Raw genomic sequence first — 25,122 nt, forward strand, 5'->3', positions numbered from 1 at the left:
CCCCTCCTCCTGTTCACCTGTGTGAGCTGATGCCCCAGACCAAACTGGGCCCATGCAGGCACCACTGAAGAAGGCTGTTGTCAAAGTTCATTGTGTGCACCTGTCTGCGGGTAAATGCCCTGTCATTGTGTTCCTTGTTTGTTTCATTACATTCCATAACATTACACAAGTCAGTCTAATGAGAGTGTCCAAGACAGGCAGCATCTGACCACACTACAGAAAGCAGCTTGATATCCACTGTTAAACGCTGGACCCTGTATTTGTAACACTAGTCTTATTTAACCAATATTTTTATATTATGAGCAGTGCTGGGTGGCACGGTGGTGCAGTGGGTAGCACCGTCGCCTTACAGCAAGAAGGTTATGGGTTTGAATCTCGGCTTAGGCCTTTCTGTGTGGAGTTTGCATGTTCTCCCTGTGTCCATATGGGTTTCCTCCAGGTACTCCGGTTTCCTCCCACAGTCCAAAGACATGCAGGTAGGCCGATTGGAGACTCTAAATTGCCCATAGGTATGAGTGTGTGAGTGAATGGTGTGTGTGTGTGCCCTGTGATAGATTGGCAGCCTGTCCTGGGTGTATTCCTGCCTCTTGCCCATTGCATACTGGGATAGACTCCAGCACCCCCCCGTGACCCTGCTCAGGATAAGCGGATATAGATAATGGATGGGAGGATCAGTGCTGCTGCCCCCTTCTGGAGGAGAATGTTAAAAAGCAGACTGCTTCCACCAATGCATAGAGTGTACATAGGAACTGGGGAGGGTTGGAGTCTAGGAGGGTCCAAGCAGTGAAGCCTAGGAAGTAATGGCAATTCACTTGCCGAATTGAATTCAATGTAGAAAACTAAGGTGATTTAACAACCAAAGGTAATCTCTTGAATCAAGCTCTTGTGATCATACATTTCATTATGTTTGAAAACAATAGTTAGTAAATCCATAAAAATGTTTTATTACATATTGCATTTAAAAAATATCTGCTTTACATATGAAATGTTATGATCATTAATGGAGTTTCAAAATATCATTTGGAAAGTTTTATTTTACCTTCAAAAGTCTGATATTCCTCATTCACTTCAATGGGAGCCCCAGTGTTTTGCACTCAACATGTGCAGTACTGGCTTATTTCTGGGGCTTCACAAGATTAGGTTAGCTGAAGGTGCGCTTGCCTGTCTAGTTAAATATGCATGTCTGTGCACCAACGATACAACCCAGTTTATGCAAATTAGGATTATTATTTGTTTAAGAAATTTCAGTGGAATTAATGGTTATGTTATTACCATTTATATAATGAGAATAATAAACGACTAATTGAAAGTTTGTGTTGTTTATTGCCATAACGTTGAAGTGTATATGCATTATTTTTAAGGGTTTTGATTCTGGAGCTTGTTTTGTACATCATATATCCCATAAAATATTACAAAGAAAATATTAATCATGCCAAAGATTTGCAATCTTTGTGTTTCACAAACTTTCACTTGTTACTCAAGCTATTGCTCACTTTGAATCCACTGGGAGCTTAATATAGAGGAATAATTGAATACATAAAATTAAGTTGGATTAAATGTGTTTGTTATTTTCTTAAATTAATTTCAACTTTGTGTATGGTGCAAATCCAGGAGAAAAACAATAACAGAAAATGTCTTTAGGCCACACAGCACAGCCAGTCACACAGTGCCTGCTAAATCATCTGTGGAGGGTTTTTGTACAGCAGGGCCTTAAACACTCTCACTGTGTCTCTCGGGCACAGTAATACACAGCTGTGTCTGAGGACTGGAGATTGGTGATGTCTAAGTAAGCAATGCTGTTGGATGAATCTTCTGTAACTTTGAAACGATCGTCAGAAGAACCACCATAGTATCCAACCCATTGCAGCCCTTTATTTGGAGCCTGTCGAACCCAGTGCACACTGTTGCTGCTGAGTGAGAATCCAGTAATTTTGCAGGAGAGCCTCACGGAATCTCCAGGCTTCTTCATCTGTGGAGCAGACTCTGTCAGTGTGATGTCACAATGAACATCTGCAGAAGGGGACAAAAACAGAGTTTTACAACAGTTCTATAGCCAGTGCTGTAGCACCACTCAATCAAGTGTTGTGAGACAGGAGAAAAGAGGGAATGAAATCAGCTGTGTCCTTACATTTAAACGCAATCAGCAAAGCTATGATGAATATTAAGGCCTCCATTTTATTTCATTTACAGCAACAAAAGACAAGAAGTGAACAGCGCTGCTCGTCACTGAATATGTACTGTAATTTCTGTGTTTTAAAGAACATGGGGCCCATGAGATTTACATAACCGCCTCTCATGGGAAATGCTATTTACATAATGTGTACAGTGTGTATATAAACGCTTAGTTGGTCTGAATGTTCCACAAATATTACTTACTGAATGTTTCATTACAGAAAATGTTCCTTTCCTGTGCAAATATTGGCAATATTGTAAAATATAGGCATTTAAAATTCTAACGCAACACATCTAAATCAAGTTTTGATAGCTATTTTCCCGTCATTAAAATGCTCTAACTCTCCAGATGCTGTTCAAATCTCAGAACATTCCAGCAGATGTGTGAGAATGTTACTTAATACCACACAAAATAATGTGAAAGAATAAATTTTATTTGATTGCTGAAAAATGAATGTTTCTTATAAAATTGTTGGAAATCTAGCAAAATTTTGAAATGGACACTTTGAGACAGAAAAAAAAATGAATTTCATGACATTTCAATCGAAAATATAAAAATTGCAAGGCTGTGTGGCAGTAGGCAGAAGCCAAAGTCAGAATAATTATAATTGTTATTTTAATTTATTTTTGGGTTGGGCGTTCCTCTGGTTTTAAGCAGTTGGACACAAACAGAAACTCACAGGATGCAGCTGCCAGGACCTTCAGCAGTGATGCAGGGAACATGGTTTGTGTTGCAAATGAGCTGCAGTGAGCTGCTCTTCTCACCTCTCCAGGGCTTAGAGGCTGTCGTCATATTTTAACAGAAAAGGGGGCGGAGTTTGTTTTTTAGTAGGTCTGTGGTGTGAGATGCTCCCTCTTTGTCTTCAAGGTGAAGCTCACGTTGTAAATGAATTTTAATAGAAAATTTTCTAGGGACTGAGTCTACAATGAGGAGCATTTTGTGCATCTTTGTGTTTCTCTGGGGACTAATATCCTTTGATCCCAGTATATTGTTGTCTACAGATATTCTGTACATATACCAAGAACAGTAAGGTTTGTATCTGGACCTTTTAGTTGAGTACAGTGATGATCTGCTCATTTGTATGTACATAAATTGTATTTTCTTTACATCAGTGGCAATAACAAACTACATGCCTCTAAAATTTTGTATTTTGTGTATAATAAAATAAGGTTTTCCTAAAGCAAAAAAAAAAGATAACATTTTGTATGTTCAAAATGAATTCATGACTTATTCATTCACGGTTTCATAATAGAAACAGTAAATGTGAATTATAAATTTACATACAGTCCATTGATGCAGCTGGGTTTTTAGTCAAACGATATAGGAAAAGCACTTTTAAGGCTACAATACATACTGTCCAGCTGGGAATTTAAACGACAACTTTTGAGGTACAAACACAGGTCCTAAACCATTATGGGATTTACATTTTATCGGCACACTGCAGCACAAATGGATGAAAATATTTTAATTCACATTCTGATCATGTGGGGTGCAAACTTCACAGAGCTCTTAAATGTCTACCATTACACTCATCAGGGTATGTTTTTGTACAGGTCCGCCGTTGCTTTGCTGCACTGTGACTCTCGGGCACAGTAATACACAGCTGTGTCTCCAGTCTGCAGGCTGCTCCCTCGTAAAAACACTGTGTTACTGGAGGTGTCTCTGGTGATGGTGAACTTGCTCTTTAGTGAATCTTTATAAGCAGCGCCACCACCCGATGCTATATACCCAATCCACTCCAGTGCTTTCCCTGCAGGCTGTCGGATCCAGTGAGTATTATAGCTGCTCAGTGAATATGACACTTTACAGGAGACAGATAAAGTCTCTCCTAGTTTTACAACCATAGAGCCTGGCTGTATGAGTTCATCACAGCGACCATCTGAGTAGAGAAAAATAAAAACGATGGTCAGATATATCAATAGGTAGTATAGTTATTGAAACAACCAGCAAACATGAACAAAAAAGATAATTTAATCTTATTCAAAAGTCACATTTTGGGAAACACCACAGTATATTTTTAATTTAAAATAAAAATATGACTACAGTATGTTTACTTACAAGATAATGTTCCCAGCAACACTGATAATGCTATAAGAACTCCCATTGTCACACACAGGTCTCTCTCTCTGTCTAACAGGTGATGATCCTGTGCTGGGAGGAGAAGTCTCAGTCGCTTTTATATGAAACACTGGGCGCTGAATTAATTTAAATCTCTGGGGATTGGAGCAAGGAGAAAAACAGTAAATTCGGAGGGTCAGAGTATCCTTTATAAAGAGCACTGCTGCCCCCTCCTGGAGGATAATTAAAAACAGCACACTGCTTCCACCAGCATTGCTCCGGATTTTAAGATCAGTAACAATGCTTATGGGTTCATTTCAAATTAATATTCAATGCGTTTTGATTTGAATAGCTGCACAATGTAAAACATTCCAACTCGATTGATATAAACACACAGGAGAGCTGTATTGACTTATTTTCTGGGTGACAAAAGGTAACCACAAGGAAAACAAATGACAGCAGATCTTTGTATATGTTTGTGCTCCAATGAAAAACGAGGAGTATCTCAATATCTCTGTTTATATGGTGTTTTTTTTATGAATGAATTACATGTATGACAAGAACAGGTAGCATTGTATCTGGAACTGCTGTTTGTGTAAACTAATTTATAATGCTAATGGGATGGACTAAGCAGTGTGCTAATTTACATGTAGAGAAATGGTACTAAACTGTATTCTATACAAAATCTGTACTCTTACTGTACTCTTTTACCTCAATGAAAATAAGTAACTTTACACGTCTCTAAAATTTACCAATAAGGTATAATAAAAATGGATCAGTTTTATGATGCATAACTGAATTAATATTAATTGCACCTTTAGAAGAAACACTGTCATGGTACGGGGTTAGGACCCAGGCGCAGAGTGGGAAAAAACACGAAACTCAAATGTAAATACAACTTTTGGCAATTCCAAAAGAAAATTAAAAATAAAAAAAACCAGGAAACATGTAAAAGAACTCAAAACAAGCAAAACTAGAAACTCAAACTCAAAAGCATAGCAGACACAGGGAACAGAAACAGTACAGGTATAACACAGACAGGGCAGAACACAGGCAGACAGAACACAGGCAGACAGAACACAGGCAGGCAGAACACAAGTAGGTAGATACATACAAGTCAGAAACAAACACAAGTCAGGAACGAGCACAAGTCGGAAACAAACACAAAGAACCAGCACCCGAGTCAAGGGGACAAAGAACTTAAATAGACAGGGGTAACAAGACACAGGTGAACTCAAAGAACAATCAAACCAGAGGGAAGGGAAAACGAGAGGCAGTTGGGGACGATGATTAAATAACGAGACAATAATAAAATAATTGAAAGCAATAACACAATTAACCAACAGGGGAACGAGCAGGACACAAAACAGAAATGCCGCCATATGGCGGCCCAACAGGGAAAAACAGACAGAAACACAGAACCATGACAAACACAACACCTTAATACATTTTAATGTATATTGCAGTCACAAATTACACCGGAAATGACATTAAAGCTATGAAATCAGTCACAGTCTTTGTATTGTCAAGGCTTTAGAGAGAGTTCAGCTCACAAGATGAGGAGACTGAAGGCTGAAGTACTTGGTATTCATTAAGCTACTACAGATTAAACAAACATGACAGCACTTTGGCTGTTATTAGTTAGGAGTAAATACAAATATAGTGTGTCGCACATAGAAATGTTAGATTGGACCTGTTGAGGAACGTCTCTCATGTAACAACATCATACACTGTTCCAGTGCTTTCTTGAACTGTTTATCACTGTGCTGTTTATTTCTTTAAACCAGTGAAGTATGCACATTTTCTATAGATGTTCAGTTCAAAACAAATTATTAAATGAAATGTACATTATATATCGAAATAAATAATGTCTCTCCCTTACAGAAACAAAAATAGCAAGTTGACTTTCAATATTCAGACTCTCTATACTTTGCCATAGGGGCAATAAAAACATGAATTCCCAGAAGTCTGCTGTGGTGACAGTTTCATGTAGAGAGTTATTGTCAGGGCTCAGGCTTGACTTCTCTCACTGTGGGTCTCTTCTGGCACAGTAATACACAGCAGTGTCTTCAACTGTCAGCCTGTTCATCTGCAGGTACAGCTTACTGTTGGAGTCATCTCTGGATATAATGAATCTTCCCTCAACTGATTTGGAATAGTATATGGGTGAACTCTGTGTGTGAATAAAGGCAACCCACTCCAGTCCCTTCCCAGGAGCCTGTCTGATCCAATTCATTGGATAGCTGCTGAATGTGAACCCAGAGGCTGTACAGGTCAGTTTGTGGGATTCTCCAGGCTTTTTTACTGCTGGTTCAGACTCAGTCAGTGTCTGACATTGAGCACCTGTGAAATGAAAAACAAAAACGTCTTAGAACACATAACATCATAATACAATTTTAGTAAATATTAAATGTATGACAGATTCAAACCTACTTGTTAAGAAGACTGTAATCAGAAGCAGGCTGGTTATAACAGTCATAGTGAAAGTCTTTGACTTCGGTCTGTGATGAAAATCCTACAGTCAGTCTCCTACAACAGTTCCTCCTCCCTCAGTGCAGAGAGGTAAATGTAGAAGGAAGAGCTCAGAGTTTGCATGAACTCCTCCTCACTGGGTGGGCAGATCACACACTGTTTAAATGTAACATTACTTATGAGTTAATACCTAATGAACGTTCAAGATGTCATGATTTGAATATCTGCGCAATGTACAACATTCCAACTAGATTGATAAAAACACAAAAGAGTGCTGCCCTTCTCATTTTCTTGGTAACTTCAGGGAAAACAAATGACAGCAGATATTTGTAAATGTTTGTGCTCCCACAAAAAAGCAGGTGTATATCTCAACATATCTGTTTATATTGTGTTTTTATTAGTAAATTACAGATATGACTAGAACCGGTAGCATTGTATCAGGAACTAGTGTTGGCGTAAACTATTTGAAAATGCTAATGTGATATTCTAAGTGATGTGCTAATTTGCATGAAGAGAAATACTACTGAATGGTTCAATGTACAAATCTGTAATCTTACTGTACTCTTTTGCCTCAACAACAATGTAATGGGTTCTGATGTTCCTCTCCATACAAACCACACAGTCTGCAATTCTGAGACGCACACAGGCTTTATTGTACGCTTCATATAACAAACATATATTCTGATCAGCATCCCTGATTCTCACCTAGACTTATGGCAATGGGAGTCAGGGAATAGTTAATGACAGCAGTGAGTCAGGATGTCAATTTAAAATCCTATCAAAACAATTTTCAGGGAAGTAAGGAGATGCTCTTCGTCTTCAGTGGAAGAATGTGAAAAGGGTTCTGTTGACAAGTTCTGCTCAAAAATCAATCTGTATAGTGAAGGGCATGCTTCCAAAAGGAGTTGACATTAAGAAAACACGTTTTTTGAGTGGAGGAGGTCTTAAGGTTTTGTTTCACCAAAATTGCATTGTTATCTCATCAATATGAAAAGCTTATGGGAACATGCTTCTTTTCTTTCTGATATAGACATGTGTATCCAATAAACTGAATGGACACCAACATTATTTGATATTTATTTTTCATTTAAAAAATGTATTGTTATTTAATTCGGCCAGTAAATCAAGTTCTATACAGTAGCACTGTGTGATAAAGAGTTAGAGGTTTTTGTGCGGCTCTCCCCTCACTCTCTCTCACTGTGGGTCTCTGGCACAGTAATACACAGCAGAGTCTTCAGCTGCCAGCCTGTTCATCTGTAAATATAGCTGGTTCTTGCTGTTGTCTCTGGTGATGGTGAATCTTCCCTTAACAGTCGTGGCATAGTATGTGCTGCCACCAGCACTACTGATCTCGGCCACCCACTCCAGTCCCTTCCCAGGAGCCTGTCTGATCCAGTGCATATCGTGGCTTCTGAATGTGAACCCAGAGGCTGTACAGGTCAGTTTGTGAGAGTCTCCTGGTCTCTTTAGCACTGCTTCAGACTCTGTCAGGACAATCTCACCCTGAACACCTGTAATTAAAATAAAAGTCAGATTTCAAATGTGATACACGGAAGAAGCACAGAGAAAGAAAGAGAGGAGAGAGAGAATAAGAGAGAGACCTGAGAGAGTGAGTGCTGTGAGCAGCAGCAGGGCTGGTAGAAGCTTCATGACTGCAGGAGAGAAGGAGGAGCACTGAGTTAAAGCACAGACTGAGTCCCACTGACTGCTGCTCTGGTTCTCACACTGACACTGGCTCCATTTAAAGCAGTGGGAGGTCTGCACTGGACCCTCCTCTAGGGGAGGGCAGAGTGAGGGGCACTGCTGATCACAATCACAACAGTGTAGAAGCAACAGGACGGGAAACTCACAGGAGCTGCAGATAAAAACTGTGGTTCTTATTTTCAATACAAAACACTTTCATTTCTGTAACCTTACCCAACAATCTACAGTCTACTTTACCTGTTTCATTAACATTAGGATATACAGCAATGAGACTGAATGGATGTGGCAATTGCTAATTCTACAGTGAAGCCTGTCTACAAGGTTTGTCAGTTAAAGAAAATCCTGTGCAGGAACAGACATGAAAAAATGAATAAATAGTAAATATTATAATTTATTGAAATTTTAAACCAATGTCAGAAATTAAGTGAACTGTGGGTTGAATTCCAGAAAATGAAGGAATGCATTCTGTATATTGTACAAATGCATTTGGGGCTTTTAGAGACAATTTTACAAGATTTTATGCAAAATGCTTATTGGTCATTTATACTGTAGATGGTCAATCCTTTAGTAATAATTGTGAGATGGACATTTTGTGTTCAGTGAAAGGACTGCAGTGTGCTTGCATGAGTTGGTTTGGGTCTAAACTCCATGAAATATATCACTTCGAATCGCTTGGATTCCAACATGGGAGGATATAATGAAGCAACACATTTATTCCACAGGGCGATTTTATTATGGGACTTCAGAATATGATATGGGAAATATATCACATATACAAAATCAGAGAAACCTGTAGTATCAGTACCAATTTCACATTGGGGTAATATTAATGTATGTACATTAATGTCACCTTGAGCAGAATTCATATTGAATATTGGAGCGACAGAACTTGGCTACAACCTGCTGGTTTGTAGGTGACTCAAAAGGGTATATGAAAGATGACCAAGACTTACTAATCATATGATAGTATAAATGAGACCTAAAGAACAGAACACTTCAGAGGTATTTAAATAGAAACCCTGAGTTACTCTTCATACAGCAAAGTTCATTCCAGGGCTCTGTGCTGTAGCTCTGTGTGGTAAAGGGGAAGAGGTTTTTGTGCGGCTCTCCCCTCACTCTCTCTCACTGTGGGTCTCTGGCACAGTAATACACAGCGGTGTCTTCAGCTGTCAGGCCGTTCATCTGTAAATACAGCTGGTTCTTGCTGTTGTCTCTGGAGATGGTGAATCTTCCCTGAACAGAATTGGCATACCATGTGGCACTGCTATCAGGCCTGATCTGGGCCACCCACTCCAGTCTCTTCCCAGGAGCCTGTCTGATCCAGTGCATATAGTAGCTGCTGAATGTGAACCCAGAGGCTGTACAGGTCAGCATGTGGGATTCTCCAGGCTTTTTAACTGCTGGTTCAGACTCAATCAGTGTTTGACATTTAACACCTGTGAAATTAAGGAAGATTCAGAACTCACAATCCACAACCTCACAAATCAACATTTCAGTAAAAACTAAATTAATGAGAAATTAAAACATACTGGCAAAGATTGCTGTGATCAGAAGTAGGCTGGTTATAACAGTCATGGTGAAAGTCTTTGACTGCAGTCTGTGATTATAGTCCTACAGTCAGCCTCCAACAGCAGTCCCTCCTCCCTCAGTGCAGAGAGGTAAATGTAGAAGGAAGAGCTCAGAGTTTGCATGAACTCCTCCTCACTGGGTGGGCAGATCACACACTGTTTAAATAGAGCAGTCAGAGCTGTAGATTGCAAATGCAATATGACAATGGCTAGATTGTAAGGTTGTAGTTTACATTTTCCCCACATAATATGCATTACAGTCAAGAGGGAAATTATATTATTTAAAGAGCCATGTTCCATGTTCAGTAGCCATGCAGTTCTGCTCCATTCCTGTTGCTCCAAAGCATCTTGTCTACAGCAGTGTGATCTTTACTGTAGTGCTGTTCAGAGGACACTTTAAACAAATGAATGTTGTCTCAGTGTGTAAGAATGGCTCGTATAATATCCTGATCTCCAGACATATACTGCCTTAAGAAAGTATTCAGGCCCATAGAAAAAATTTTTTTTTAGATGAACAGAAGTACTTTTATTGTCAACTCATATTCTCTAAGAACTGATTTTCAGTCTAAAATTAGTTATTTGTCAGCAGATACTTTAAAGGAAATGTAAAAACTGAAATATGCTGGGCAATTTAAACCAGAGGAATGTAATCTGAGCGTGTAAGAGCAGCTCGAATAATATACTGATGTCCAGGTATATTATGACGAGCCTCTCTGCCCCCCCCCCCTCCCCCACCAACTTTTATGGTGATGGGCGTCATTGAATATTTAATGACAACAGCGAATCAGGATGTCAGTTTAATATCCTGTCAGAACAGCTGAATCTTCTTCAGTACAGTGTCCCTGTGAATGTGCTCAGGTTTTGATTATTGTTATTGGTACAGAGAGAAGACCCGATAACAGCAATTCCAACTTATATGTCCCAGAACTAAGCACATTCAACAGAATCATCTCCAAATGTATTTTACCATAAGAAACTGTTGCAATGTTAATCAATATGTAAACCATATTCAGCTACATCCAATAACCCACGAATATGCATATAAATGCCTGCTCAAATGCGATTTTCACCAGGAGTAATTTATTCTCCAGTTTTGTCCCTTTTGAAATGTTTTCCCATGGTGTTTTACATTTCCTTCTCCATGTTCAGTTTCTGACCACTTTTCAGCTTATTCTACGTTCAGGTATTCTTTATAAAAATGTCATTGATATTTGTTGTGGAAAAATATATTCAATCCTCAGAAATCTAAATTTGCTTATTTCACTTGTTGACTTCAGGTTAATACTTTTAACTACAGGGAATTTATATGTAAGAAATACTGTTTCTATTGCTGACTGTGTGAACTGAAGTGTGAAGCAGTTTTTGTATCACTCCCACATGACTTTCTCTCACTGTGACTCTCGCGCACAGTAATACACAGCTGTGTCTCCAGTCTGCAGGCTGCTCCCTTTCAAAGACACTGTGCTGCTGGAAGTGTCTCTGGACACAGTGAACTTGGACTTTAGTGAATCTTTGTAATAGGTATTCCCACTGCCACAGACACATCCAACCCACTCCAGAGCTTTCCCTGCAGGCTGTCGGATCCAGTGTGTACAGTAGCTGCTATCAGTCAGGGAATACCCAGAGACTTTACAGGAGATGGACAGAGACTGCCCTGGTGTTAAAACCATAGATCCAGGCTGGGTGAGTTCAACACAGTGACCATCTGTATGAGAGATTAAAGGAAAAGATAATTATGCAAAGGTTAGTGCAGTTATCAAAGAAAATAGTTAATGCAAAATATACTAGTTAAATTTACTGAAAAATAAAATGAGAGGAAGGAAATGTAAATATTGAATAATATTGTTTTGAAAGATAATAAATGAATACAGTATCCACACTTACAAAATAAAGTTCCCAGCAACACTATGAATGTTATAATAGCTCCCATTGTGACACACAGATCTCCCTCTCTGTCTTACAGGTGATGCTCCTGTGTTGGGAGAAGAATTCTCAGTGGCATTTATAGGAAATTCTGTGCACTGAATTTGTTTAAATCTCTCGAGGTTGGAGGAAGGAGAAAAACAAGATAAATTCAGAAGGGCAGAATATCCATTATGAGGAGCACTGCTGCCCCCTCCTGGAGTTGTATGAAACAGAACACTGTTTCCACCAGCTTTGCTATGGAGTTAAGATCATAAACAATACTAATGGAGTAAATTCAGAATTAATGTTAACATAGTTAGCATTTTTATTCCAGTTCCAGTATTCCATGTAACAATTGTCAATGGTAATATGTACTAAAAATAAAAGTGGCATCACAGAAGTAAACACTCACAATTTACAGGCCAAGAGGGAGTTTCAATAGTCCAGTCAGGCAATGACTGAAGTTTGAACCAGGAACACTGGAAAAAATAGAGGAGTGTTTGTAACAGTTTTTGGATTTTGCCCATTTATTCAGAAAATTTTTAGCCAAGCACTATGAAATTTGTCATTGACTACTGAAATTTAATGTCAGTAGTCAATAACCATTTTAATAACATTCATAACATAACAATTATAATCAAGGTACGTGCAGTCCGATGTTGCATAATTGTAATAGATGTGCTGAATAATTGTAACAGTAAATGAAGATGTTTGATAATGCGTGTACGCATGTTTTTGCGGCTCACAGTGCTGTTAATCAAGGAGACACATTTCCAATGGTAACATGAGACCAGCCGCATCCTCAGATTATGAAGCATGGGGCTTTATTCATTAAAAAAAGACTATGCATGAACATTGACGCACAAGCAAATTTGTGAGTTAATGTGAAGTGAGTTGTGGCAACATCCCAATCAATGAAGGAAGCTGCTTTTGTTTGTTTCTTAATCTAAATAGCAAACGAAATGGACCAATCTGGTCTGTGCTTATTAGAAATGCCTGTGACCACGGTGGCTGTTTCTTTTCTATCAGTCACTCAGAGTATCCAGAACACAAGGCTATGCCAACACAGCAAGTTCATTAGCTGAACACATGTAACATGAAACACTGAACTAGCTTAATAAGTCAAACACGTAGACGAGTAAAAGTCTGATTTGATTTATTGTAAATGAAATCACCCATGGTGACCACATGGTGGTGCCTCTGCCTAGAACTGAGCCTGTGTACACCTGTCTGCAGGTACAACCAGAGTCACCGTTTCAGTGTTTGCGACTTTCATATGCAATCATCCTTTTCCGTGCCTCAGAAAATCAATATAAATCACAGTTCTGAGCTTTTTCCCTCTTCTTTTTTTTAATTGTTTTTTTTTTTGTGTATCATTATTTGAAATAACAGCTTTTTATTTTCTGCTACGCAGAGCCTTGCCAGCAGCTACTGTGCCTGTATAGTAAATAATACTGCAGAGGTACACTGCAGATTTCTTCAATTATGTAATGTAAAAATATAATAATATAATAGTAGAGGATAGCATGGTTTGTTTTGTTTCTGAGGAAATTCAAAAAAACAAATATTACATCAGGTCATATTTGGAAAGTTCAATAAAATGTTTCAAAAACCAGTGGGGATCTCTGCCCTCAACAGGTGTCCAAGGAGACATTGTGCTGAGCCAGCCTGGACAGGAAGTGAAGAGGCCAGGAGAGTCAGTGAAGCTGACCTGCACAGTCTCTGGCTTTAATCTCACTGGCTACTGCCTAGTGTGAGATTTATGAGGCCACACACAACACACTGCATATAGAGCTGCCATTCGCATTAAATACATAATTAAACTATAACCACTTTAAATGACTTCTGATTAAACTCAATATATCCATCAGTCTTTACTGATTAAGTGTGTGGAGTAATGTCGATGGAAGCAGTATTAATTCTCTGCAACTTTGAATTGTCTTCCACAAGGGGGCAGCAGTGCTCGACATAATGGATATTCTGACCATCCGAATTCAACATTTTTTTCTCCTACACAAATTCAGTCAACAGTATTTCCTGGAAAGGTCACAGGGAATTCTGGCATGGAAAAGGTGTGCCATCTTATTCAATATAAATTTATTCCTGTTTTATGCCATGTCATTTCTGCCATGTTTTTATTTTATCAAAAGTAAAACAAGTAAAATAATACATTTTATTCAGCGGTCAGGTCCCCCACCCCCTAATCAAAACTGAAAATATTTTGTTTAAATGCACATTGTAATTTTACATGTCATGTATTTACACATGTTGAAAGCATAACTTCTATAAACTAAGGACTATACAGTTTGGCTTTGATGTGAGACTGTCACTTTTTAATGATCAGCTGCATGATCCACTTGATCTCATGTCCTTCACATTAGTAATATACTGATGTGTGACCAGAGTGAGTCTGAGCAGTGAGACTCAGTTCAGACATCATGCTTTAGAGGAGCAGGAATGAAGCACAGGAACATGGAAGCTGCTCTTTATAAAGGGATCATTTAAATGTTTTAATCCAGTAAATCCAGGGAGGAAGGGAGGACTGCAAAACTGTTCATGCTGTATGTTCTTTGATATTATTGCTGTCCACAGCTGTGCTGACAGATTTCTATGATTCCACCTCATGTGAATGCAAATGATTGTTTACACCTGTGGGTAATTTCCTAAACATGCCAATACCTCAGTCCATATAAAATATGCAATTTAATATGTGGATGTGCTCAGATATAGAGAAGGTGTCTGAAAAATGATGAGGGAGCTTTGATTTAACCAGTACGTTAAAAAGATATTCTAACCCTGTGAGTAAATATGACAAGCCAACCACCAGGCTTTAAAAAACTGAATATTCATGCTGAGTCTCCGCCCATTTAATGTGCCGCTCATCTCTGTTGTGCATCTCATTTGAATAAATTATTTCAAAGATGACAAGTCACAAAGTTATACAGCATTTAAGGGGAGGTGCCACTGGTGAATAGGTAAAGAAATGCTTTAGTCCAGAACAAAATTTTACCAATTGAATATAAAGTAAAATACAAAGTATTTTTGTATTATGACTTTAGATTTTTTGCTATGAAGGTAAGCAAATTAGGTGAAACATGTGATAATTTGCATGTTATATCAGTCACTTTTTTGACTGAAATGAAGAATTATTTTTCTGTTTTAATGATAGATAACTAAATATTCTGTAATTTACAATGGAATTTTTCAAAATATAATTTCTTTACATAAATATTCAAAAACCAATATAGACTTCCTGTTTATACCGATTTTCAGTGTAATACGACATAGAATGAAAATGACAAAATATATTTTTAAAAGCTTCAGCAAGTTACCGGCTATTTCATTTTTGAAGTTGCATGTGAACTAAACTGTCTGGTATTTGGGGAATATGTCATATTGAGAAATGAATGTTCAAGATAAACTTTGTGGACAGAATAAATGGCATGGACAAGGACATGGCTATTTAGCTTAGAAGTGCATTGTCAATTTCAATTGTATTGTACTGTATGAGATATGATTGCAAAGGCATGTGTGAAAATGCTAATGTCTCATATCTTTGAAGAAAATAAGAAAGATAAGTTATTTAGCTTTCTGTTGTAATGAGATATGATGCAAAGACAATATGTGTGAAAATGCTAATGTCTCATATCTTTGGTGGATGGTAATAAATGAGAAATAAAGCAGATGAATTTCCCTTCCTGGGGCTGGTGGTCTGTGGTTTGGGCTCTTACAGGATCCCCATAGAGAAACAGAGGAATGAGCTGCTGTACACAGACAGATTTTTATGGGATGCGTTTCATAAGTTATTATTTACTCTTCCTGCTGCCCTTTGAGGAAACTGCAGGTTCTCTGTGTGAAATAAGCACAACAGCTTTAAGTCATTTTACAAAAGAGGAGCATGTTTTTCTGCTATGTGATGTTGAACAAACATCCCACAATGAAGCAGAATAACGTTAAAATGGAAACGCCCAAACTCACTCGTAACACACACACACACACACACACACACACACCCCTCCAGTTCTAAGAAGTGCAGATATTTTCAGCCTTTTGTTGTTCAAGCAGAACCCACACCTGCCCTGCACATCCCAGAATACCCACACAGGGGTTTCTGTGCCGCGAAGAACAAGCCACAGCAGCAGAGAATGCAAATGCAGAGCCGGGTGCAGCTGGCTGAGGCAGGGGAGGGGTTTCAGACTGGCAACCCACTGTCCCACTGTTGTTATGACATCTAATTTACATATTCAATGTGTTTTTATTGTTCAATCAACCGCACAAATTGCAATAGATCCAGTCTGCTCAGAAGGACCTCTGCTCAGGACTTTATTCCACCGCCCTGACAGCACTATCACACACACATCACTCTGAATTGAGCTCCACCCTATTACTGTAAGCACTAATTCACTCAGCCATGATCACTATTTCACTGCAACATGTCTCTACCCTGACACTTCACAGCAAACCTCTCTCTTGAGCACTACTACCCAGACTAAACATTCATGGCAGCCATGAACACCACTTTACAATGTTGCCATGGCCTAATGCTACTCCGTACTACAGTACCTAGAACATGACTTCATACTCCAAACTGCACACTGCTGACCTGAACACTTCTGCTTTCATCTAGTTCCTCGAACAATAATTCCATCAACTGCCCTGAACACTTAAAAACAGCATCACGCTGCCACCTTGATCACTTCACATAAATACTTCCCTGAACACTTTTTCCCAATGAAAATCTATTAACTGTTGCCCTGAAGACTCTGCTGCTCGTTGTGATATTGTTCACAGGTGCCTGAGGGGCAGAGCAGAGGGTCGTTGGTGCAATTGGGAGCACCTGTGTTCAGGGCTCCCAGAGAGTTTAAGATGCCTGTCTCCAGTTTGAGGGAGAGCTCTCTCCCTACTGTTTGGTTTGTATTTTGGTGTTGGTTGTGTTTTTGGTTTTACACTACACAACATTGCTTCAGCATACCTTTCATACAGCCACTCACCTACGCTACTGATAATGCTGACTTTCACACGGCATGTTTGTCTTGTTTTTGGGTATAATTAGGTTAGTTAGAATAAATGTGAACTTGCTTTTTAAATGCGTCAGTGTGCGTCTCCCTTTTTGTCATGGCCCTTGAGCCAGGTCGTGACAACTCCACATCGCCAAGTTGAACATTAGTCATTATCAATAAAACCTGTATGTCCAGTTACCTTGAGCTTTACTACACTGCTACCATGCTAGGCCAGAAGTCTGTTTCTCTTTTGAGGAAGTGTGTGAAATGAAATGGCAGTTTGGGGGGAAGTTTCAAAAGCTGCAGGTGTGGAGACAGGGGACAGCACAGAGACCGAAACTGCCTGTGTATGGCCATTCTAAGGCATATGCAAAGGTTAACTTCAATTCATCATTTCAGTAAAACAGATATATGAAATATATTAAATAAATTCACACTGAGGACACCATTTTAAAACACTTCACTGCATTTTGTGATTTTCTGATGTTTGTTCTGTTAACCCAAAAGGGACATACAAAATGTCTCTGATTCTGTATTCTTAACCTCACATTTGATGCAGTAAGATAATATAGCCATATTAAAAAGGTTCTGGATGCATATGTTGATGATTTTCCCATTTACCATGACATAAAAAATTCTAAATGACTTATGTATGTAAGCATAATGATACATACATAAGTCATTTAGAATCTTTTTATGTCATGGTAAATGGGAAAATCATTACATTACATTTTTGGTAGATTTTAGTGTTTTGCCCTAGATGTAACAAATTATCAATGTACTCTAAATAAAAATCAAAGTAATAGATAAGCTAGAGAATGGCATTTGGGAACCTGTATCAATACAATGATACAACTTTGATAAGATATTATAAGATTTATAACAGGATTTAAACTGCCATTAATGTATATTCCTTATCAGCTAAATACATTTAAATTATAATAATTAATTTGAATAATATTCAAATTGAATATTATTTACACTGTTTAAAAAGTTACATTCTTGATGATAAAATGGGAAAACCCATATGGCAAATGGGTGAATTTCAGTAAGCTGTGTCATGTAGACAAATTATTAATAAATAAAAAACATGTTTGAATTTTTTATGACTGGACATTTATTTATGCTTTTTTCATGACATTTCATGCATTTTACACAAATACCACATGTTAGCTGAGAACGACACGCAATATGATGAGAGTTTTCAGGTTTGACTGTGAAGCCTTAGCTCTGCTAAACTCTGATATGCAGCTTTCACTCTGAGTCTGGTTAAATATACAGAGCACACCTCCCTCTGCTGCCCTGTACACTGCACTCCGGCCAGCTCTACACGTCAGAAACAGCATTTCAGACACTGAGAGATTTTTAAGGACCAACGCTTCTCTTTAATCTTTTAGAGCTTATGAAAATATTCACTAACTTCTTGAGAGATATGATGTGAAATATACACAATTTAAAATGGACTCTAGTGTAAGAGGTAAAACCTCAAAACCAATAAAAACCAAAAACACTGTACTTATTTAATATAATGCAGTGTGAAATGGAGGATGCGCTCCAACGGTAGCAGCGCTGGAGTTCCAGTCATGGATGTAGCGGAGAAATTTGCAGGCGGGTCCCACCAGAGCTGTGCTTCTTTTTTGCTTAGTGGGTTGAGTACAGGACTGCCAACTAAAACCTTTCCTCCTTGGACTAAACTGCAGCCAATTATGTGCTGCTCTGTGGGTCTGATGTCCACAGTTAACACCGGCATGGACCAGATTTTATACTGACATTTTCATTTATGTGGTAATGAAAGAGATCTAAACACAGGCGTAGTGGAGTGATGGAAAAAATAAAGAGATTCAGCTCAAGAAAACATCTTTTGTATAACACACTTTTGACATATAATTATCAATACATTCAGAAAATAAGCTTTCATCACATCTTCCATGTGTAGCACTGTACATCTGTGACAATCTAATGTATTCTCAAGTTTCACAAATGCTCACTCTTTTAAATGATATATAATGAGCTGTGACTTCATTTGTAATCAGTTAGAATATGATTGGATATTTGTGGCAGGGACAGCTATATAGCTGCATAATTTCAGGAAGATTACCTGTCCTGCATGAGAACCTCCAATTGTCAAGACAAGGGTGAACAAGACCAGTATTACACTGAGATGAGTTTGTGCTGCTTGTCGGTAGTTTAGCTTGATGATGTTCCTTGGTAGAATAGTACAATCTTGTAAAGCTAAACCTAAGACAAGACCCAGTGATAATCTATTTTCTTTCTCACATGCAGTCCAGATAGCACCTGTCATAAGCAGGTTCTTATGCAGGTACCAAGAGCCCATGGTCCTGATTCTTAAGTGAGGTATGCCCAACAATACTCATATGCACTAATATTTATTTATGTACACCCTTCCTGCAAGTAAATTTACTATGAGCACACACTGACCAAGACAGTGACTACAAGAACATCTACAGCAACAAACAACAGGAACAGGGTCAAACAAATTGCACACGACAGCACAGTACAAAAAGTCATGCACGTTTTTACATAATAAGAATCAATGACAGCCAAGTGACTTGAAAGAACTGAGGAAATATTGGGTAGCATTGCTTTGGAATACATCTTATTTAATTTCGGTGAGGCAAGATAGCCTATATTGTTTGTAGTACCGTAACTTGGCGTCATTTTGATATCAATATGTGGCAAACAAGCCTGCCACAGGCCACCGAAGTGGCTTTCCAAGGGGCCCTCCAGTACAGAGACACAGGGAGACGACGTTCAAATAGCCCACATTTATTTACAAGGTTGGCAAGATGTTACCGCCAAGGAGCAGATGTAAAAAGTGTCATGACAGAGGCTTCTTTGTGTGGGTGGGGATGGCAGATTTAACTTGTGCGCACCGATTGCCTCACTACGCACAGGTGCAGCCACCCCTGTTCCTGGGTCCAATCAGCCTGGCCAATTATCCAATTCCTAACCAATTAGATAACTAGCCAGGTCTAATTAGCTTGACCCAGGACAGGTGTGGCTGCTTAAATCACCCATCCCCACACCACACAATACTTTTGAGTAACTTGGCATTTTGGTACGTTGAAAACATGTTTTTTATGAGATATCATTTCTTTTTGCAAAGCGTTTTATTATGAGAGTGAGAAATGCGAAGTGACCCTGTAAGAAACGGTTGTGGATTATGGCTATCCTTGTGTGAATTTGTACAGTCTGATGAGCGTGTACTGTTTAGCAGTTTCGGTTTGCTATATATGTAAAACAGTGGCTGTGACAAAGGGTGTGGTGGCGTGTAAGTGTAAACACAAGGATTTGACGGCCATCCAACAAGCCTTGAGTGAGAAAAGAATCAGCAAGCCCGTAGAATTAGAGCTCCCTAGGTCGCAATTTGTGTACCCTTCTGTCCTGCACCGTTGTCTGTTATTTCGTGGAGATGCACTTTTAGTGTTTGTAAGGTTTATAAGGCATTTTGATAGGCTTATCTGCAGGTGGGAATCCTGTACGCTGTTTTGCTAAGCTAGAACCAGAAAACTTGATACTGGAGAATAGGAGCAGACGCATATGTCCCAGTAGGCTTTGCATATGAGAAAATAACAACAGTGTGAGAGAAATGAGGATGAAATGATGAAATTGCGTAGTTGAAACAATATGTTTTTAGCAGAATGGGCATGTAGGTGAAGGTTGACATGATGACAGACTATAGTGCGGAGTAAATAAAGTGACCATGAGCGAGCTTTGTTTCCTTATGGAATGGTATTTATAACAGTCGGTATAAAGCATTAGCTGTTAAAGTGGAGGGCTAAGTAACATGTGAAATCTATTGCACTAATACTGTACTGTACTTGTACTAGTACTAGTAGTTATACTTCTATGTGAGTTATGATTTTAAATGTAATGTTTTATTGGGGAGTTGCAGAACGTACATACGTAGTAATTGTTTGTATGTGGCTAGATAGAGAACAGGGCAAGGTAACATGAATGTAGAAACGTGGCGTTTGCTGATAAGAAGGTTTTGTACGGTAGCCAAGTGAAGAAATATAGTTAGTAGAAATGGCACACTGATGAACTAGTGTAACTTTTTAATAAAAGGAATACATTTGCCGTCATGAAATGCATATGAGTGGCCGTGAGTGAGTTTTGGTAAAGAAAATATAAAAGCGTAAGAAAACGTTAGTGTAAAAGAGGAATTTATCTGCCTGAGGGCGAGGCGGGATTCAATCCTTCAACCGGAGGATTACCAGTCTGTGACTTTGTTAATGCAGCACCATGACATAGCTATGCAATGCGTAAAATATCATTAGCAAACCTGTCCGTGGTTTTAAAGAAGAACACAGGCCAGTAAGCACAGAAGAGCTCCCATTGAATCCATATGGCTTTGCAATATTGTAGCCAGTTAATAACTGAACATGCAGACGGTACATCATAATGCAGTGTAAATACGTTCGGTGAACAGCTGGTAGATATGGTGCAAAAGCAATAATTGAGAAGTAGCAGACAATTATTAGTGAGGGTAAAAGCAGAATTAAAGAAATGTGCTCCTAGCTGGGTTTGAACCTACAACCCCATGTTCCCAAGACTGTAACCTCACCCACTAGGCTACAGGCAGATTAGCTGTTAGAATTGGAAATGTTTCAGAGTAACAAGGTATGGGTATTTTGCGTGTGTATGCAAGTTTTTGATTGGGTCGTGAGGGTGAGGATTTGGCTGGTGTCGGTAAAATGTCCAATGGGGAGAAATGTTGTAAGTGGGATAGGCGGCAGGAAAAATAAGAATGAGAAGAAGAAGAAGAAGAAGGAGAAGGAGAAGGAGAAAACGCAAAATCCCCTTAGTTTGGGGCTTTATTGTGTGGACATGTGAAGTTTGTGGGCAGGAAAAACGGGCCCCGGCCTGGGCCAGGAATGCTGAGGTTGCTCTCCTCCACACTGTTGAATGCTTCTTCAAAAGATGCACACTTCTCAGAGTCTGATGCAACTGGGTTTATTGTTAGTGAATCAATGATTACATACAAGAACCCGGGCTGATCTGCGCAGTTCAGTACAACTAACAGTCACTCATAAGTAAAGACAATACATCCGATCACTCTCCAAGCATTCGCAAAACACACTCTCTCCTCCCCTGGGGCCAACTGCTTCTTTTATCCATTTTTTTAAACCCTCCTGTTGTGGAGCTTAAATTTAGTACTTCCCACTTAATTTTGTTGTTAATTACGTCCTGTTTTTGACACCATTATTTCCCAATTCTCGGACACCATTATTTATCAGCCCCTTCCTTCCTTATTTTTTAAAAATGATAGTGCTCGTCTCCCACTTGACTCTCCCTCCCCCTTCTATCATAAATCACATATTCTGACAACACATTTTCTGGAAAAGGCAGAAGCTTCTGTTAGTTCCACAGATATTGGGATGGCAGGTATTATTGGGATGGCAGGTATGCCATCCCGCCAAGTTACGCCTTGGCGGGGGCATGCCCCATACCTATACAGCACCGAGAGTTTGGCACTTTTCAGGGTTCCCCACAGAAATAACCACAACAGCCACAGACACTCAGCCCTTAAAAACATTAAATTCTGTACATTCTGACCCCATTTCAACAAACTGAACTCATAAACAACTTCACATGTCCACACAATAAAGCCCCAAACTAAGGGGATTTTGCGTTTTCTCCTTCTTCTTCTTCTTCTCTTTCTTCTTCTCATTCTTATTTTTCCTGCCGCCTTTCCCACTAACAACATGTCTCCCCATTGGACATTTCACTGACACCAGCCAAATCTTCACCTACACGACCCAATCAAAAACGTGCATACACACGCAAAATACCCATATACCTTTTCACTCTGAATCATTTCCAGTTTAAACAGCTAGTCCGCCTGTGGTCTAGTGGGCAAGGTTACAGTCTTGAGAACACGGGGTTGTAGGTTCAAGCCCAGCTAGGGACGTGTTTCTTTAACCTGCTTCGACCCTCACAAATTATTGTCTCCTACTTATCAATTATTGCTTTTGCACCATATCTACCCGCCGTTCACCGAACGTATACCCTGAATTATGACGTACCGTCTGCACGTTCAGTCACAGACTGGTAAACCTCCGGTTTAAGGTTGAATCACGACTCGCCCTCAGGCAGACCATTTCCTCTTTTACACTAACGTTTTCTTACGCTTATATTTCCTTTACCAAAACTCACTCACGGCCACCCATATGCATTTCATGACGGCAAATGTATTCCTTTTATTAAAAAGTTACACCAGTTCACCGCTGTGCCATTTCTACTAACTATATTTCTTCACTTGGCTACCGTACAAAACCTTCTTATAGACTTGAAAGAATTGAGGAAATATTGGGTAGCATTGCTTTGGAATGCATGTTATTAAATTTCGGTGAGGCAAGATAGCCTATATTGTTTGTAGTACCGTAACTTGGCGTCATTTTGATATCAATACTTTTGAGTAACTTGGCATTTTTGTACGTTGAAAACGTGTTTTTTATGAGATGCTTGTATACAGCTTAATTAGCAGGGCAGAAATTATGTGTGTATTACGTGTTTGTTCTAATCGCACCTATTTTAGTATGAAGCGCTTCCCTGCTGCCGGTTGTTAATCTTATGGCTAAGGTCGACCTTGGTCCACCTGCATCCTTCCTCCTTTGCTAGCCGGATGATACGTCAGGGAAGAGACAGCTGGTACTCATTAATACATTCCTTTCCCATATACACTGGGCCTACACTGGGGAACCCTGAAAAGTGCCAAACTCTCGGTGCTGTATAGGTATGGGGCATGCCCCCGCCAAGGCGTAACTTGGCGGGATGGCATACCTGCCATCCCAATATACACATATTTTGTTAGAACATGCTGGTGTGTTTGCATATGAGTTAAATATTTCATTTGGATTACAGCATGTATTGAATGCATTTAAAGTGCATGTACATTGGAACCGGAAGTTTAAACATGGGAACAAATACATGTTATTCAAGTCATGCATATAAATACCTCTGTAAGTGTGTGTGTTGAAATATCTGTCATTTATTGAAATTGAAAATTATATAATAGTTATTGTTAAACTAACTGGTGAAACACAAGTGTGACCTATGCTGGGATTGGTTGTTTTTGAGGGAAGATACATCATGGTAGAGGGAGATCTGACTGTATAAAAAAGGATGTAAAAACGTAATTTGGGGAGCTCTCTGTGTGTCTTTATGGTACTGGAGACCTCCCATAGGCTTATATGAAATAAAAAAATTACATCGCCGACTCACCCATCGAAACTAAGAGGTTTTCTTCCACAGTAATCATGCCAAAGATTTGCAATCTTTGTGTTTTACAAACTTTCACATGTTACTCAAGCTATTGCTCACTTTGAATCCACTGGGAGCTTAATATAGAGGAAAAATTGAACACATATAATTATGTTCGATTAAATGTAGTTGTTATTTTCTTAAATTAATCTCAACTTTGTTTAAAAATGTGTGATGTAGCCTTATGGTGGAAATCCAGGAGAAAAACAATAACAGATAATGTCTTTAGGCCACACAGCACAGCCAGTCACACACTGCCTGCTAAATCATCTGTGGAGGGTTTTTGTACAGCTGGCCCTTAAACTCTTTCACTGTGTCTCTCGGGCACAGTAATACACAGCTGTGTCTGAGGACTGGAGATCGGTGATGTTTAAGTAAACAATGCTGTTGGATAAATCTACTGTCATTTTGAAACGATCGTCAAAAGAACTGCCGTGGTATCCAACCCATTGCAGCCCTTTGTTTGGAGCCTGTCGAACCCAGTGCACACTGTCGCTGCTGAGTGAGAATCCAGTAATTTTGCAGGAGAGCCTCACGGAATCTCCAGGCTTCTTCATCTGTGGAGCAGACTCTGTCAGTGTGATGTCACAATGAGCATCTGCAGAAGGGGACAAAAACACAGTTTTACAACAGTTCTATAGCCAGTGCTGTAGCACCACTCAATCAAGTGTTGTGAGACAGGAGAAAAGAGGGAATGAAGTCAGCTGTGTCCTTACATTTAAACGCAAACAGCAAAGCTATGATGAATCCTAAGGCCTCCATTTTATTTCATTTACAGCAACAAAAGACAAGAAGTGAACAGTGCTGCTCGTTACTGAATATGTTCTGTAATTTCTGTGTTTTAAAGAACATGGGGCTCATGAGATTTACCTAACCGCCTCTCATGGGAATTCCTATTTACATAAAGTGTACAGTGTGTATATAAACGCTTAGTTGGTCTGAATGTTCCACAAAT

General features: G+C 39.1%; 2 protein-coding genes, 1 long non-coding RNA gene and 4 gene segments (V, D, J or C); 1 reads left to right on the forward strand and 6 right to left on the reverse strand.

Moving 5' to 3' along the window:
- LOC118220446 (titin-like) overlaps window positions 1–25,122 on the forward strand; it is a 435,810-nt gene that overhangs the window by 134,745 nt on the left and 275,943 nt on the right. The gene's annotated exons all lie outside the window — the stretch shown is intronic.
- Window positions 1–25,122, reverse strand: part of LOC118220452 (immunoglobulin gamma-1 heavy chain-like) — a 147,741-nt gene that overhangs the window by 49,738 nt on the left and 72,881 nt on the right. The gene's annotated exons all lie outside the window — the stretch shown is intronic.
- On the reverse strand, window positions 1,456–2,226 carry LOC118220515. The segment is given in 2 exon segments: window positions 1,456–2,010; window positions 2,129–2,226. Coding segments are annotated over 2 exon segments (336 nt in total).
- Window positions 3,624–4,334, reverse strand: LOC118220521. The gene is made up of 2 exons (XR_004763961.1): window positions 4,232–4,334; window positions 3,624–4,052 (listed from the first exon to the last, which is right to left on the reverse strand). It is a non-coding gene; the product is annotated as an uncharacterized LOC118220521 (long non-coding RNA).
- LOC118220478 lies at window positions 7,814–8,413 on the reverse strand. The segment is given in 2 exon segments: window positions 7,814–8,214; window positions 8,305–8,413. Coding segments are annotated over 2 exon segments (366 nt in total).
- LOC118220492 lies at window positions 9,515–10,075 on the reverse strand. The segment is given in 2 exon segments: window positions 9,515–9,843; window positions 9,937–10,075. Coding segments are annotated over 2 exon segments (360 nt in total).
- Window positions 24,325–24,997, reverse strand: LOC118220512. The segment is given in 2 exon segments: window positions 24,325–24,765; window positions 24,884–24,997. Coding segments are annotated over 2 exon segments (336 nt in total).

The sequence above is a fragment of the Anguilla anguilla genome, chromosome 2 (genome assembly GCF_013347855.1).
Source record: "Anguilla anguilla isolate fAngAng1 chromosome 2, fAngAng1.pri, whole genome shotgun sequence".
In the NCBI taxonomy this organism is placed as follows: domain Eukaryota; kingdom Metazoa; phylum Chordata; class Actinopteri; order Anguilliformes; family Anguillidae; genus Anguilla; species Anguilla anguilla.